The sequence below is a fragment of the Rhagoletis pomonella genome, unplaced genomic scaffold (genome assembly GCF_013731165.1).
Source record: "Rhagoletis pomonella isolate Grant_MI unplaced genomic scaffold, Rhpom_1.0 Rhpom_scaffold_00321, whole genome shotgun sequence".
NCBI classification, from domain to species: Eukaryota; Metazoa; Arthropoda; class Insecta; order Diptera; family Tephritidae; genus Rhagoletis; species Rhagoletis pomonella.
In genome coordinates, this window is record NW_023458875.1 from 27,231 (window position 1) to 44,881 (window position 17,651).

A 17,651-nucleotide genomic window follows, 5' to 3' on the forward strand; every position below is an offset into this window, starting at 1 on the left:
GCATTTTCGCAACTTTTTTTTTAAGATTTAAATTATTTCATTTTACTTTTTTATTTTTTTAAACTTTTTTAATTTTCGTGGATGTTTTTATTTTGAACGTAGCACAAAATAAAAGGGTGCACCGTACAAAAATTCAGATGTTAATATTTGAAGAACCACCCTAACACATATTGCGCTATGCGACAAAAAGCAAAAAATGTATTTAAAAAAAACGATAAAATCAATACACACACGAAACTAAATGCGAAATATAGTAAGTCAGAGAGAAAGCCAAGATTTTTTTCTTACATAGGAAGTAATTTATTCAAAAAATTATTTTAAAAATTCAGTGCAATGCAAAATAGCGATATGGGTATCAAATAAAGGAGGAATTTAAATTTTTGGTTACACTGGATGAAGAAGTATTGAAAATGTCCTTTTGATTAATTTTTTTATCCTAAACTAATAAAGTTATTATTGGTTATATTAGTTCTTAGCATATTTAAAAAAAAAAATTAAAAATTAAGTATATTTAAGTATAAGGTTCTAAAATGATATTGTCAATACTTATTCGTCCTTGTGCATCAAAAGATTTAATTATTTTCTAGCCTCATTTATTTAATGGCCATATTGTTTTTCTACATTGTAATGATTTTTTATATATATTTTTTGAATTAATGATATCCTTAAAAACACAGGTTTACTATATTTGACTCCTAGTTTTGCGTGTATATTGATTTTTTTGCGTGTGTGTAAAATTGACTGTCGCAGAATGTTGTACAAATTTATGTTGGAGTATCCACACACTTAGATACGTAAATACTTACAAACTTATGTAGATAGTAATTTCATGTGCATGCAATGTGTTGAATTTATAAAATTATTCTATTAAACTTACTATATTTATTAAAATGAAATTACTTAGATATTGTCATAAAATTTACGATCTTCGATTTGCGATTTATTATTCAATAGTGTAGTTATTATACTTAATAGAAACAATGCACTCGAAATAATTTTTGCTCAATTTCATTATTTATTCGTGTTCCAGTTAAGACACATACATATGTATTTCTAAAATTAATTTAATTAGTTAATAATGCAAAAATTAAAATAAATAAAAATGCGTTTTGCGTCGAAATTTCATTGTTTTTTATTTACAAATTTTTTTTTAAACTTTCGTTTTTTATGTACATGAAATTTAATTTAAAAAAAATATGTACATACTTATACAGAGGTCATGGCGTAAATTATCATACAATTTTTGTATGCAGAAAAAAATATTTCCTAGTTCTTAAAAATGCTACATTATCTACTATAGATATATTAACATAATTTATTTAAAAAATAAATTAATACTATATGTAAATCTTAGGCCTCTATATTTGGTGTCAAACTTAAATGCTATAGGTATAGGTCTTTACAATTATTGTGAATGCACTTTACAAAGTGTGAATAATACTATTTTAGTAAGATGCTAGGGTGGAGAAAACATTCGTCGCGATTTCCCTTAAGCTCTTTCCGTTTTTTTCGGAATTAAAGGCATGGTATAAAATCTCTAAACATGAGCTTTTAATGATCAGAGAGAGCTTTTTCCTTGTAGAAAGCTTTGAAAAACTTTTCACGAGGGATACATATAACAGTCACTACCAAAATATTTCTCGCGCTTAAGGCATTCTATAGTTTTCATGTATGTATAAAATATATAGAACACTTACAAACCTTCGTTCGGAATGGATAAAATCTAAATAAAGCTAAAAAAGCTCTGAAGAAGTTTGAAAGCTTATTCTCATAAAATCTATAGAAAGCTTAAAATTCTCTGCAGAATTTTGAAGGCTCATCCTCATAAGTCTATAGAAAGCTTTAAAATCTTCGTCTGCGACTGTAATAAAATCTAAAGAAAGTTAACAAAGTTCTGAAGAAGTTTGAACATTCATCCTCATTTAACTGCCGTGGATATTTTTAAATCTAAGTACTAAGTACACATCTGTATTTACTATACAGTATATATGTATACGTAAATACATATATGCGTATGAAAACATACATACAAACCATTCTTACGCTACAAAACAAATATAGTACATAACTTTTTTAAATCGATAACTCAGCAGCCTTGTGAAGGGTTTTTCCAAACTCATAAATGTGTCGTATTTATTTTTCGTTCCATTTTTAGACGACCTGCATTCGGATAAAAGCTGCGTTTCGGCAAATTAAAAGCTTTCGGTGTAACTCGTATTACGTAATCAGGCAGTAGGCATGCAATTACTGTGAGTATGGTAAAAAGCCATATAGGAAGAGAGCAAAGCAGCTTATTGTATGCCCAATAGATATCGGTATCATAGTCTCTGTAATAAAAAGAAAGAAAATTTGCAAAAATTAGTTACTATGATTGAACATTAATTTTTCAGTCTTAGACGTCTTAGTTTTGGGCGACATTATATAATCACTTAATTTTTACTGACTGGCTACCTTCATATCTACAGCGGCCTTACTAAAACATCTTTCTTTATACCTATTTGAAGAACACTCGATAGATGTTACAGTACTAACAGATTACCCCAACAAACTGATCTGTTTTGAGAACGAGTTTTCAATGAAAATACAAGAGAAGAATGAACGAAAAGAAAAACCCACGTCCTATACATGCGGTACTAAACTTACTCCTACCATAGGCAATGGGTATACAATAGGGTGGTCCAAAAAAAGTAAAGCCGGAAATTTAATGCTCTCACCCCCTAGGATTGTTCTATGTTTTTTTTATTTTAAAATCAAAATATATTTAGAGGTCGCTCAAAGCGCTCAAAGTTTCCCATGTATTTTGTATGGGGAAAAAAAGACTTTTCGTAGAAATGGCATAGAATCCACGAAAATCGAAATTTTTCAATCTGAAAGCTCTGCTTCTCTTCAGAAGACTTCAGAGAATAATACCCAATTGTTTATTTAAACATTTTTTAATTTTAAATATTTTTTAAGGGTCTCCGAAAAATCCCAAAAAAAATCAAATATACAAAAAGAAGCGTTAAAAATTATTATTAAAAAATAGTTAAAATTAAAAAATGTTTAAATAAACAATTGGGCTTTATTCTCTGAAGTCCTCTGAAGAGAAGCTGAGTTTTCAGATTGAAAAATTTTGATTTTCATGGATTCTATGCCATTTCTACGAAAAGTATTTTTTCCCCCATACAAAATACATGGGAAACTTTGAGCGCTTTGAGCGACCTCTAAATATATTTTGATTTTAAAATAAAAAAACAGGCGTATACTTTTTTCGGTATAGAACAATCCTAGGGGGAGAGAGCATTAAATTTCCGATTTTACTTTTCTCCCATACATTTTTGGACCACCCTAGTATACAATCTACATAGTTTTGGTCTCAGGCTACAAAAACATTCATTCAACTGTACCGTTGACGAACCGAACCAGTCAATTCTGGACAGGAGGCAGGAGTTTCACTATCCTGTAAGAAAAACAACCCTGCACCCTTGGGAAATTTGGCAGGCGTGGCGGAAAATTGAGCAAGGAGTAACTAGGAATCGCTTAAGCTTCTACTCTGGACGACAAACTCTTTGAACTTGAGGCATATATCAAGGGTAGGTCAGACGAGACCGCTCTACACACTATTGTGAATGGAATTCTATTTCCCTTATACATAAAACTTTCACTATACGTAAGTTTTTCGACATCGAGGAGGCAGATCTCTAAATAAAGTGGGAGCCGAAACCGACCTTATTGACCTAATTGGTAATAAAAGGGACCTAGCGCGATTTCTTGGATCCTTAAAACCATAGCTAATACCCTAATGTTTTACTGTGCCCTTGTACCTTGAAGGGGAAATTCACTATAGAAAACTACGTTAGTCCGAGAAGGGGAGCATGTGTAACCAGCCGCTTTCATTGGAATCGGTAACATAACATAACGGTAAGGCTTGGGGCATTGGGTGCTTAAATAACTTTTGATTAGGACATCTTTCGTATCCTTACTTGGGATGAGTGGGAGGTATTTGGAAGGAAGCATGGGTGGAAGTTCGGGAGAATGATCCTTTGCTGGGAGGTTAACCTAATCTTACGCTGTTAGGGCATCGAGCTCGCTCTGGGAGCGCTCAAAGTTAGTAGGGTATGCCTAGCCTCTCTCTTTCAATTGCGTCTGACTATTTTTTGGTCCCACTTTTATGGGCACCAGGCCGTAGTGATGACTACTCATGGACAGGTATAACTAAGCCTATAACAACCATCTTAACCTAAATTATCTAAACCTAACCTGAAGGGTATTCATAGCGGAGAAAAAACTCCCAGCTCACTTTTAACGTTATAAAATATATCGGACTAGCGACGAATTTATGTAGAAGGATCACGGTCACAAAAAACCTCTTATATGGTAAAACATATTCCTGCTGCGACGGTATAAACATTACGAAAGATTTAAACAAAGTTTTCAGTGTTATCTCTTGATATAACGAAGAGGACACCTTGACTTTAATAAAACTCATATGTACTTACAGATCGATTACGTTATAAATCACAGTGGTTATCACAAACGATAGTATGGAACCCACAATCGATACTATGAACCAATAGCTCAGGTACTTGGAATCCAGCAGCAATTTCAAGTTGACCACAACCACAACGATTTGCATAAGCAGCGTGCCAAAGCAAGAGAACTCTGCCGGTTGCCCAACATTCAAAAGAACATTGTTTGTAGAAAACACATACTCGGTGAAGAAAAAGGTGATCAGGGTGTGATAGACGCCAAAAAATGACCAGACAAGGAAATACTGCCAATGAAGACCCTTATTGTTTGTATTCTTTTTGTAGAGCTCGGGTTGCCTAACGTAAAAGGAGGGTTAGAAAAATTATTTAACTCAAAAATTAAAGAATCAAATACTCTGAGATACTTACGTCATAAGCATCTCTTCGCTGTACGGCTTCTCCGTAAGTGATATAAATAAAATCGGCAACGAGGTATAAATCACATTATATAGCGTCAAGAATAGAGAATCATATACCGAACCGGAAGAGAATAGTGAATAGAATTGAAATAGGAACATGATACCCATAAAGTATATATTCTTGTAGAAGAAGTAAAGCACCAGGTAGCACAAACGCGTCGTATGGTAATGCCCATGCACCAATATCAGGCGCTTCAGCATACAAAATTTTGCGAATGAAAAGTCTGCACAACGCGCCGCCTGTCGCCCTTCTTTGCCCATTATACCGAGCCCCACGTGCGCTTCCTGAATCATTGATACATCGTTTGCACCATCGCCCACCGCAGCTGTGGTATAGCCTTCCTTTGCAGTTCTAATCAGTGAGACCACTTCACTTTTTTGCAATGGACTCAGACGACAGCAGAGCACAGCCGTACATTTGATTGCAATATCACGGAAGACCTCAGGCGTCTCACTCAGCGCTATGCTGAGACTTTTGCCATCGATCAGCAGCGCACATGGCGCCCCAATGCCAAAGACAATTTCCCGGTCGAGCGCATTCAAATGCACCAACATATCCTCTTTCGATTGGCAATCGATAATGAAGTACTTAATGGCATCGGGCGGTATGTGACCGCAAGAGAGCGCAATATTGAGTGCCGTCTCCACCTTGTCGCCGGTAAGCACCCAAATTTTAATGCCAGCTTTTTGTAGAGAGATCAATGTATCGGCGACTTCATCTTGCAAAGCATCTTCAACGGCAGTAGAGCCCAGAAGCTCGAGATCTGGAAGCATATTCATTGTTTGCTTTAAAAATTCGCTAATAAATACATATCAGTTTTTGGCAAAAGTTTATATACTCACTGCACTCAATGTTTGCATATGTTTGCTCGAGCAACTCTTTTCTATTCTCCAACGAGCTGTTCGCTTCACTCAAACCAGCGACAAACTGTCGGTACTCATGATCACCAACGCGTCGGCGCGCCACCGCCAATGTACGCAAACCCTGACGTGCAAAATCGCTTATATGCGCGTCAGTACGCGATACAATCTCTGACTGAGTATTGGCACACAACGGAAATACATAACTTTCAGCACCTTTCGTGTAAATCCACTTCGTGCCATTTTCGTCCTTGACAATCACGCTCATACGCTTGCGATCCGAGGTAAATTCTAGCACATTTAGGCGGCTGAAATGCATTTCGTTGACCTTTCCAACGCTAAAGGGACGCGAATAATCCATGTGCGGTGGCACAACCTTTATGCGTAAGACATCATCATCATCGCCCATATAGACGAGACCCAGATTGGCACAAGCCTCGACGAGTGCCTTTTCATCCGGGCTGGACGCTTGGTAGTCGAGTGTGCTGTGAAAAAAGTTTGATGCAGAGGCTTTTAAAGAGTGACTATCAGATAAGATTCATATATGCGGTGAACTTACTGCACAACTTGCTCAATCTCGTGCTTACGTCGTTGTGACTCTGCGCGTATCAGAATGGTGGGCTGCCTTTGGAAGTTGGGCGCTGCGTAGGACTCACGCGACATAGTGCTTGCTGTACGGTAAAGTACACCACCTTGCTGCCCTAGAAGCATGTAAAAAGGATTTCACATACATGCTTAGCCTTAAACAAGAACAAAACGTTAAGTTTAAATTGCAATGAGCAAACTCACCTGGCTGCGTAATATATGCCGCCGGTGCGCCATAGGATTGCGATCGTTTGTGACCCGTCGCTATCGGAACAACGGAACCATCATCTGGCAAATCTATAGCTGATGTGGATCGTGTGAAAGGTAATGACGAGGGTCGTGAACCAGCAGGCACTAATAAGTTGGGCGCTGTTGACCGATTCACCATTTCAATCGTACATCCAACGCCCGTACCATTGGTCATTTGTATTGGTAACGACATAACTGGATGTATTCTCGACGTGGCACGCGTAAAATTCGGGCTACGCTTAACAATTAACGGACGCTTACGCTTCTCCACCTTATCGGTTTCGTCAAGTAACGGGTTTATATCAGAGGTAATGTTTGCGGCAATCGAGCCATTTGTGCCATTACTATTTATGGCGCTAATAGCATCATTGGAGTTGATGCTATTATGGGTCTGACCATTTGGATTATTTGTTATAGATGTTTCCAACACTTGTATATTATCGAAATTGACGCCACTCTGTTGACTAGAATTATGACTCTCTTCGGTGATGTCTGAAATTGAGTACATTTTGGCAAGCCCACTTCGGCCATTAGCTTCTTTGTCCGGTGTTTCAGCCTCTTTTGCTTGGTTGCTATCTGAGTCACCTGCTACTTGAACTGTGTGACAGATAGTCAGTGCTTGAAAGAAGTTCTTCTGATCTTTCTGGAAAAAAATAAGTTTACATTGGTAAGACTGTGCGGTCATTATAATAAATAAAGATTTAGGCGGAATTTTTTCAAAATTTTGTTTTTGACCCAGAAATGCACCTAGGTGCTCTAGGAATAACTAACTCTTTGCGGAATTCTTGTTTATGGCGCAGCAACGTGGTCGATAACGAACAAAGATTAGACGGCTTTTTTATAGTCCTATTCGCGTGACCGACGTATACCAAAGAATAATGAATTACCAACTGTGCGAGCTTCTCAACGAAATGGACGCAGCCCTAGATCTCTTACAGCGCAAGCGTTTACCTTAAAATTGGTTTATACTCACATTGAATTTATTGATATCGATCAGTGCGCCGGTCTCTTCCTCTAGCAAACGCGTCTTCTTAAAAACATATTTCCGTCCATTTATCGAACACTGTTGAAAAATCATTTCGTTCTTTGTTAATGTGCCAGTTTTATCCGAAAACAAAATGTCAATCTGACCCAATTCCTCATTCAAATTCGACGTATTAACTATGAAATGCTCATCGGTTGCCTCATCGTACAACTGCAGATCCCATTCCATGAAGAATCCGCCAATACCACGCTGTAACTCAATAGTCACATACAACGATATGGGTATCAAATAATTGAAGAGTATCAAAAAAGATAGGTAATCCTGTAGGAATTGTTTTATGCTGTAACCATCGGCAGCAGGGCCCAAATATGCCAGATTGGGAACTACATAAATCTCCTCATAACTGTTATAAAATAATGAAGTGCAAGTACAGAACAATATATGTATTTATCGATAATTCGCACTACCCCGCGCTTCTATGCGTCAACTTACCGCTTAAAGAAGTACATCATCGACACTATGCCAATCATCAAGACGAGCACCACAACCAAAAAACGATTAACATACACCTCACTAGAGGCACTTTTATTGCGCGTTAGTCTGCTATTCAGCTGCAGCTTGGTGGTCATGCCGGTGTACACGGCACACCCAATCACACATTCGGTATTCTTAACACGCGAGCCACGTAATAGCACATTATCAGCGGACAGTGGCAGTACGCGTCCCTCACTGCCGGCCAGCTCTATCTTACCATTGAAACTATATAGATCAGTCTTTGGACTCTCGCACTCGATGACGCCCAATTTGTGCAACTGGTTGATCTCGACTAGCGGCAGATCGCGCGGCACCAATAGCGTCTTCAAATTGGACTCACCATCCAAATTGGCTGTGGTTATGAAACATTTGCCATGTGGATCGGTGCTACGTAGCAACACCAAGTCGCAAGGCACATCACAATCGCGCTCCACCACCACCAAATCGCCCGGACAAACGTGCTGCGATTGGATGTCTGTCGCAACACCATTGCGTATGACTGTCACTGCAGAGAAAAAAAAAAAAAAAAAAAAAAAACAAAAACGTTTGAAATGCGCAATGAGTTTTGCAAATTATGATTTGAATTATAAAATTTAATTGTGCCAGATAATAAAACAATATTTTCGCACTGAATTTTTATACTGTTGTTTGTTTTCAACAGCAGCGCGGATAAGCACCTGGTGAGCGATTCACGACGTTGTCGGTTCTGTAGCGTAAGAAGTCTTCATAGCCCTGTTTAGCGGCTGTGACGGCAATTACAAAGGCCAGCGGCAGCAATGATGTCATCGGTGAGACGGGACTGTCTGGAATTAAAATGAAAATAAATTCAAGCATTTAAACTTACATAAATTAAGTTAAATTAAATTAAACTAAATCCAAATTGCATTTAATTAAATTAAATTAAATTTTATTGTATTAAATATAATTAATTTTCTGAATTACATTGCTTCACATCTCCGAAGGATCTTTGTTTTTCGGCTATTTCAAAATCAGTTTTTGTATTTATCTTGAATTTCATCTTCAAAAAAAAATTAGGTGATAACTTTTCAAATAAATTTTATCACTTTCCTCTGGTCATTCTGTATGACGGAAGACATTATTTCGCAAGCCCGTTCCGAAAATTCATTTGCGGGTTCAACAGCCGCAAACATGATTTATGCATATGTCTCTACATACATACATACATACATATCGTTGCCCGTATGCCAGAAACATGAATGTGTAAAAATTAAAATTTTGGGAAATCAAGTTTGAAAGTTTTTTTTTTTTACTAGACATTTACGCAATTTAAATTGCAAAATATGTGGTTTTCGTGTACGCATGGTATTCTGGGTTTTTGTATAACATAGAACATCCAAAGGTTAATCAAGTCAACTCCATGGCTCAAAACTGATATATTTGCACATTCATGCTTCTGACATAAGGGTGATGATATGTACATATGTATATGCGAATCTGCCACACTGATTATAAATCCACTTTTAATCACCTGCCAATACAATTATTGCAATGTAGAGTAAATTTACAGTTTATAGTTACTTCCATATTGCTGATGTCAATCAGTACAACTGAATGGGCAACAAACATACATTTTAGTATAGCATTTTATTATTTTTCACAGGTAATTTTCCTTTCTATAATTTTTGCTAATTGCTTGCATTGTGAAAGATATTAAAAAAATAAGAAGAAAGCGAGAAAACTTGTTCATAATAGTTGTTGTTTAGTAAATTAAATTGACCTTTTCTCATATGTACTCGTATCTCAGATATGGAATTCCCCGCTAATGGAGTATGCATACATACATACATACAGTCACTCACAGAATTATTTCGCATTGTATTTTTACGATATTCAAAATGTTTTTCATAGTAAATTTTTTCCAACAAAAACCATGTAAATCTAAAATTTGAAACTTTAGAAGAAATTGAGGCAAGTTCAGCAAACTTTCATCAAACTGTTTGATTCGATTTTCGACCGATATTTCCGGTGCATCGATGTATATTTTCGATGCATCTATGTTTTACCTTTTCCGACATCCCCAGTGAGTAGCTTAATACACATGCCGTTCTTCTTGAATAGCCACGTGGCCATCAAATCAATCAAAGCGGTAATGCTAAGGGCAACGTTACACAGGAATTCCTGGCTGCCCAAATTGAAATTAGCACCGTTTTCTGAGATGACGAAGAGATGGAAACAGTCGAGCACTTCTTCTGCAGTTACCCAGCTTTAGCTAAGAGCACACATTCACCCTAGACTCTTCTTTTTGTTTAGTTGAGTTGCAAACAGGACAGAGATCAATTCAACAGATACCTATGTAACTTCTACAAATAGTTTCTTAATCTGACGAGTCTGTACAGATGCTTCTTCTAATCTTAGTTACTCCTTAGGACGGTCAATTAGAGGCCGGTATCTCTACAGTGTGTGATGCCGGTCCTTAACAGTACAGAGTCAACAGCCCAATGAGAGTTAACTCCCTGCTGTGATAACCTCCCTAGGGACCCCAGTTTTTCAGTGCAATTTTAAACTTTGAACAGCTGGCTGACATTTCATTGGTTAATCTTAGTTTAAACCAGTCAGCTCGAGCATTTAAACTAAGTTTAAACTCCAGCTGTGCATTGAAAAACTGACTCTAAGTGATTAAATCATGCAACAAATTATGCTCAAACTGATATTTATTTATACTCAGTTTCTCTACTTTTCATTACGGACGTGCATTTATTTATTTTTTTTTGTCCAGAATTCTAAGCATCTAATCAATTACTACCACAATAATCAACAATCTGTAGAATATCGTCAGCGCGAACAAAAACAAACATGCAAACCATAATTCACAGTAATAAAATTTTAATTGATTGCGCATAAGAGTGTGACCATATAAATTCAATCAGTGAACTGAACTCCTAATACTACATATGTATGCATGTAATAGACAAATAGATGCAAAAAATACAAAATTATAAAAGGTAGAAGAGAAAACAAAGAACCAAACCAAGCTACTCAAATAAACAAATTAAACATTGCGTATGACGAGAAGTTAGTATGTCAGTGCTTGGGTTTAATTGTACTGCGATCCAAAAATGCACGACCCATCAACCAAGTGCCCGCTCCCATGTCACCATACATTTGACTGCATACATACATACATACATACGAGGTGAGGCTAAAAATTTTTGAGTCTAAGGTATTAAAATAGAGAGAAATGAATCGAAATTTTATTTGTATATAAAAGTTCCCTCTACTTCAATGCACTGCTTACATTTATCATAAAAGGCTTTTAGTCCAATGAAAAAAATTCGCCGTACTTCTCCTCGAAATGCTTGTCTACTGCCGCCTTTATTTCTTCTTCAGTCGAAAATCTTCGTCCTCGAAGGTTTTTCTTAAAATCGGAGAACAGGAAGTAATCGCTGGGGACCAGATCTAAACCGTGACTTGGCTTAGTTTTGTCAACACTGCGGCATAATAGTGAAAATAATACCTTCGTCTTCCCCTTATTCGGTGCTGTAACCGTCTAAGCGATTTTGGCCGGGTTCCATAAAGCACGCCAATCGTTTCTCTTCTGTGCCAACTGACGCCAATTCGAAATGCCAGGTAAAGCCAAATCCCTCCCCACTTGGTCTTTCCAACGCGGTGGGCCTCCCTTCTCTTCCTCTGCTACCACCAGCGTCGATGTCCATTGGAACAACATGGCTAAGCCAGCGGCGCCCTGTATTTTAATTCGATGCGCTATGTACATACCGTTGTAAAACTCATACAACTCAACGTTCCATCGTCTGCGGTAATCTTTCGCAAAATTTTTCTCTCGAACACTACAAAATCCGGCTCATCGAATTTTGTCAGAATAGATTCACAATGCCAAAAAACAGTGGGAACGGCAGTGTTTAGGCGCCCCGACCTGGGATCGTCTTCCAGCGACTCTACCATTTTTGAAAACGCAATTATGATAATGACTTGAAATTCGGTGTTTATATTACTAAACAAAACATTAATGACACCTTAAACGTACTCAAAACTTGTCAGCCTCCCCTCGTATGCATGTACATATGTATGTATGAATGTCTATCAATCAAAGAGTAGAAAACGAGGAATCAATGAAGAGAAAATGCAAAAAAAATAAATAAACAATCTAAAAATAATATACTTTAATTGTGCCACATTAATTTGAGCTGATGCCAGTAGTAGTTGCATTGAACTGCGAAAAAGCGTTGCGTTCAGTTTGCAAGCATTCACCGTTGTGTGCGAAGTGGCGCATGAAGGTGATGGTCAAGGTCCCGCAATCAATATACATATGTATGTATGTATGTATTTATGTATGGATTTGCATGCAAAAGAGGGTGCTGGGTGGTGCACAGTTTATCACTGCCGACACATTTACGCGCAACGAAAAATCGCTAATTGCTGTAACATGAAATTTTAGTTCGTTAGCAAATTTTCCTAAGGCAATCAAATCGATATTTTCACTTACTTGGGTTTCCTTTTGGAGTAGTGAAAATCAGAATTTTTTGCTTCCACTAAGTTTTATATATATGAAAGAAATCTCCACATTAGGCCAAACGATCAGGTTTCACATGCAAATACTCATTTTTAAGTGCGTGTTTCTCTAGCTTGGCTTTATCTCAAGAAATAAATATTGGAAAATATATGTACATAGAATTATATTCTTCATCAAAAACTGATTCATTAACAGTAGTAAAAAAAAAAACGGTTCGATTGGTTTGAAATTTCAATCCTACGTAAGCTACGACCTATTAGTGACTCGTATTGTCTTAATTTTGCAACTGCTAAAAACCCTTTTACGCGATGAAAACATTTTTTTTTTTTTTGTTTTTTGCACAGAAAAAGTAGTAATTTGACCCATTGTTTAATGGTTGGAAATTGCAAAGTTTTACAAAATACCCACAAATTATGATAGCAAAAGAAGTATAATGTCGAAATCTAGTTGTATTTTTGATTTATTTACATACTTGTTTACGTCAAATATTTCAAACTCCCTAAAAAGTCTAAAATTTAAATGCACTCGCGTGTTATTTCTGTTCCATTTTAATTTTATTTTTATTTTTTTTGTTTTGTTCATTCACAAACAGCGAGACAACTTGCTAATTACTTGTTATCAAAGCTTTTAGCACCTGTGCATAAATAAACATACAGAGACACGCGCACACAGCCAAACATACACACACACATTAGCACCCTTCAAAATTTCTAAAACTAATCGCAATTTATGTATAATCTCGACAATATTTATGAGTAACAGTCAAACAAAATACTTAATCGTACGCTTAAGTGTGTCTTACCAATCACTAGCGATATGACAGTCATAATGAGAAAATAGAAATTTGCTATTCGTCGAAATTGTTCGAGCAAATTTTGTGGCAGGAATGTTATTATTGTGTATTTGGTTGATTTAATGCGATTCAATTGTTGACGCCCCTTTTTCTTTTTCACCTCCTCATCGCCGCCGATTTTGATTTGTAGCCAATCATTGATTGTGCTAACGCGGGAACCCTAACCAAATGAAGAAATAGAGAGAAAAAAATAAACTTTAATAAAATCAAGTTAATATAAAAAACTTAAATTTAAAGTAAAAGTTATAAAAAAGCTTAATTTAAGCTAAATTAAACTATAAATAAATCGAAGGAAACCAACGAACTACAGTGTTATGCCTAAAGTGCCCATTCTTTCTGTATTCTTCGAGACTGTCCTTTTTTTGTTAGTCGTCCTGGTTATTTGTTTATTTTATACAGTACGAAAACTATGCTGAATGTATTTTAATGCCACCTTATTTCTTCTGACATGCGTATTTGTATACTTCGTATATAAATATTTGAGAAAAGACACTTAAAAAGAAAAATACCTTTTTTTTATAAAACAAAAAAACATTAACAAAAAATTTAAAACTGATTTTTAAAAATTTGGTGTCATTGTAAAGGCGATTAAACCTACTTTCTTCGGGTATGCATATTTCGTATATAAAAATTTGAAAAAAAAACACTTAAAAGCAAAAAATAACCATTTTTGTAAAAAAAATATAAACCAATTTTTAAAAAATTATTATCATTGTAAAGGATACCAGAAAACTAATACTTTCTTAAACCCTAATATTTCTATTTATATACACAAAAAAAAATTTAATTAAAAACAATTTTTCCCTCTATATAAACTTCTTTATTCACATCATTTCGGGTTGCTGTGCAGTAAAGCAATTAACATGCCAAATGTTTTTAATTTGAAGCAAGTATTCCAGATTTGTTTATTTCAATGTATGTACTTTGTTAATGGTATACTATATACATATGTTTATATGTACACAACAGCAAACCTTTTGTGTAGCAACTGCATTTGAATTAGTTCATTTGTAAACAAGGCCTAACGATTTAAAAAATATTTGTATTTGTTATTTGCAATTACTTGCTTTTGTATCTGATATCTACATACGTAGGTATGTACAAATTTAGCTTTCCGTAATCTAAATAAGTCCATTTCTTCAATATGATTAAATGATAAGTTAGATGTATGTAAATACTACAATTTCTTAACTTCCAGCTGTACAAGCTAAGACGCTTGATTCACGTCCCTAAATCATACCGATAATTTGACGAATCCAGACGCACGAAGGTCTTACTAAAAAAAGCCCCCTGGCCAACTTTCATAGTGAATAGCTGTTTTAACAGAAAAACTTGTCGAAATCGCCTAGTGAGCATGCACTAGCATGCTATTCGAGAGTTCAAGTCATCGGGCAAAGGATTTTTAAAATTTCATTAATTTATTTTTATTTTTGTCTTTTTTTAATTTAATTATCTTTTAATTTGTATACCTTATTTTTTTTTTTAATATGTATATGGGACGCTCCATGTCATATATCTAAAAATTGGCGCAGTACAAAAAACGTTCAAGGGCTAAAAATGTTTGTACACTTTTGCTCGTTGAATAGCAGTGTGGCGATTTTGGAAATTAAATATGGTGGCGTCAGTAGAAGTGATGCAATTCATCAAATTCACGAACCGACAAATAATATCATTAAAAAAAAATTACAAAACCTAAAAAATCAAATGAAGGGAGGTTTTTTAAACCATCTTAGGCTCACTGAATATATGTAGATTTGGTGTCGGATTTTAAAAATTCAAAATGGCGGATCCAAAAGGGAGGACGATTTTTTTTAGTTCAACATTTTTGCTCGAAACTTGAGATGCAGGGATTTTCAGGGTTGCTGAACTCAAATCTGGTGTCAGATTTTCAATCTTATCTTATCAATCAATTCTTAATCGCGAATCCACGGAATAGTTAAATTCGAACGTACGTACATGGCGTATGAGTTACTCAGATGAGATGAGAAAGTTGCTCATACGCCATGTACGTAGGTTCGATTTTAACAAATCGCCACACTGCTATTTATTAAAAGAACAAAAGTGTGCAAGCATTTTCAGCCCTTGAACGATGTTTTATATTGCGCCAATTTTTGATATAGCTCTGTTCCGATTGACATGGAGCGTCCCATATATATATTTGTTTTTATTTAATTTAATTTGCAGAAACATTTTTTTCTTCCTTTTCTTCATTAACTAATTTTTTTATTTAATTTTCTTTTAATTATTAGATGATATTTTTTTAAATAGAAATATTTAAATTTAATTTAATTTTTGGAAACGGATTTCATTTTTCGTTTTTTTTAATTTATTTTTCTTTTAATTTTTAGATTACATATATTACTTTGAAAATAACTTCTTTTTTTAAACACATTTAATTTTTTAGGAACTGATTTTATTTTTTAATTTATTTATTATTTAACTTTTTAGATTTTTTTCTTCATTTAATTTTTATAAACCTATTTTATACTTTTTTCTTTTTTTATAATTTTTTTTTTATTTACTTTAAACTTCGTTTATATTTCATTGTTTTAAAAAATATATTTATATGTTTTTTAAATTTTATTGTTCAAAATAGAAATATTTTAATTAAATTTAACTTATGGAAACCCATTTAATTTTTTTCCTTTTTTAAATTTTATTTTCTCTTACTTTTTATATTATTATATTATAAACCTTATTATATTTCTCGTTGTTTCCAATAAGTCAGTGCAACAGCATTTTGGCTTGCGGAATGATTCCAACTCAGAATGAAAGGCCTAGAAATATGACGGGAAATAATTTTGTAGAACATTTTAACCCAATAGCTTTGTCACGAAAGAGTCGTTTTGTCTCGTTTTTGAAAAGTCGGAATATAATGGCATTTTGTGAGATTTCTACATAAAAGTTGCTGCATATTTCAAGGGGAATATTCGAAATTTTTTCTCTGGTGACTCTTACGTCCTTGTATAAAGATTTTGTCTGCGAACGTACCTAATGAAATTTTTTTCGGCGAATAATTTTTAAAACATTTTAAACATCCTCTAGTGACCTTCCAAATATCATTTTATTCAGACTGCCCAAAAAAAAAGGGTTAAAAACTACCCTTTGATGAGAGAGATAATGTATTAAAATGTTCAACAAAACTATTTCTAGTGTAATTTTACTATACATGTGTACCTAAACTATGATTTCGAGGTCTTACTATATGGGTCTAGGTCTTTCATCAGTGAGCTTAAATCATTCCGCCTCAAGACAAAGGCTTCGAAATTGTTGAACAGTGTAAAATAATATAAACTGATGTTTTATTTGAAATTTACCTATACGTTATTTAATTTAAGTATTTTTTCATATATATAAATAATTAAATTTTAACTCATTGTCAGTCAATTAAATCACACGCACCTTATGCCATTTCCAGGACAGACTTTCTTTAACGAAAGGCTTTGTTTCACTCGCATTATGAGAAAGCGGAAATCCATAGGTTGCTGCATTGACGCGTCGATAGCCGCCAGCGATGTGATCATGTCGGCCGACAAAATTCATGATCCGCAAAAAATCCGACACAAAGCACAAAATATCACAGGACAAACACACAAGCAAAAGCGGAGCACACTCTTTGGTGCGCTTTGTTGCCATAAAAATAACTATATAGATGAACTTTATCTCATATTGCTATGTATGTATGTATTTCTCACTCAATATTTTCATTGAGGCAAAGTTTTTGAAATTATGTTTTTTTTGTGACTCGTTTGCACTCCGCACTCCAGAGCACAAAATCAAATTTCGCATGTAAACAGGATTTTTATTTCCGCAAAAAATTTCACTTTATTTTGTTGGCGCGTTATGCGTAGCATTTGTTGAATTTTATTTTTGACCAGCACTGTTTTCGAGTTGCCACACGTCGTATCATAAGCAACTGTGGCGATTAAACTCATTCAACTCGGCTGGCCGCATTCTATAACTGTTAAATGCGAAAAAGTGTTTGTTGTTATTTGAATTGCGCGTGCGCACTTCACTACTATCACGCGCAGACGTTAAACGGCATCTGAACTCAGCGCAGCGGTAAATTGGTTTTTTTTATTTTCCGCTACCAAAGCATTTGAATGTCTGAAAGCTCTCTTTGTTACGTATTTGCGAATTTCTAAGTTTTTTTTTTTAATTTATTTGT

At 35.0% G+C, this 17,651-nt stretch overlaps 1 protein-coding gene across 1 annotated transcript; it reads right to left on the reverse strand.

Annotated features, from left to right (window-relative positions):
* Positions 1 to 1,315: 1,315 nt before the first annotated feature.
* On the reverse strand, positions 1,316 to 17,109 carry LOC118750609 (probable phospholipid-transporting ATPase IF). The gene is made up of 11 exons (XM_036485348.1): positions 16,886 to 17,109; positions 13,433 to 13,643; positions 8,819 to 8,944; positions 8,100 to 8,646; positions 7,596 to 8,010; positions 6,578 to 7,265; positions 6,348 to 6,489; positions 5,771 to 6,273; positions 4,878 to 5,691; positions 4,479 to 4,805; positions 1,316 to 2,327 (listed from the first exon to the last, which is right to left on the reverse strand). Exons 1-11 carry the CDS (start codon positions 17,024 to 17,026, stop codon positions 2,117 to 2,119), a joined length of 4,125 nt encoding a protein of 1,374 aa, XP_036341241.1. The 5' UTR covers positions 17,027 to 17,109; the 3' UTR covers positions 1,316 to 2,116.
* Between the last annotated feature and the right edge of the window lie 542 nt (positions 17,110 to 17,651).

Bases quoted from the DNA above. Each gene is read 5' to 3' on its own strand.
- LOC118750609 (XM_036485348.1), bottom strand. From the start codon at position 17,026: ATGAATTTTGTCGGCCGACATGATCACATCGCTGGCGGCTATCGACGC. The intron at 7,266-7,595 runs GTGAGTATAAAC...ATTTTTTTCCAG, and splicing joins TCGATATCAATAAATTCAAT to AAAGATCAGAAGAACTTCTT. The intron at 6,274-6,347 runs GTAAGTTCACCG...CTTTTTTCACAG, and splicing joins GAGATTGAGCAAGTTGTGCA to CACACTCGACTACCAAGCGT.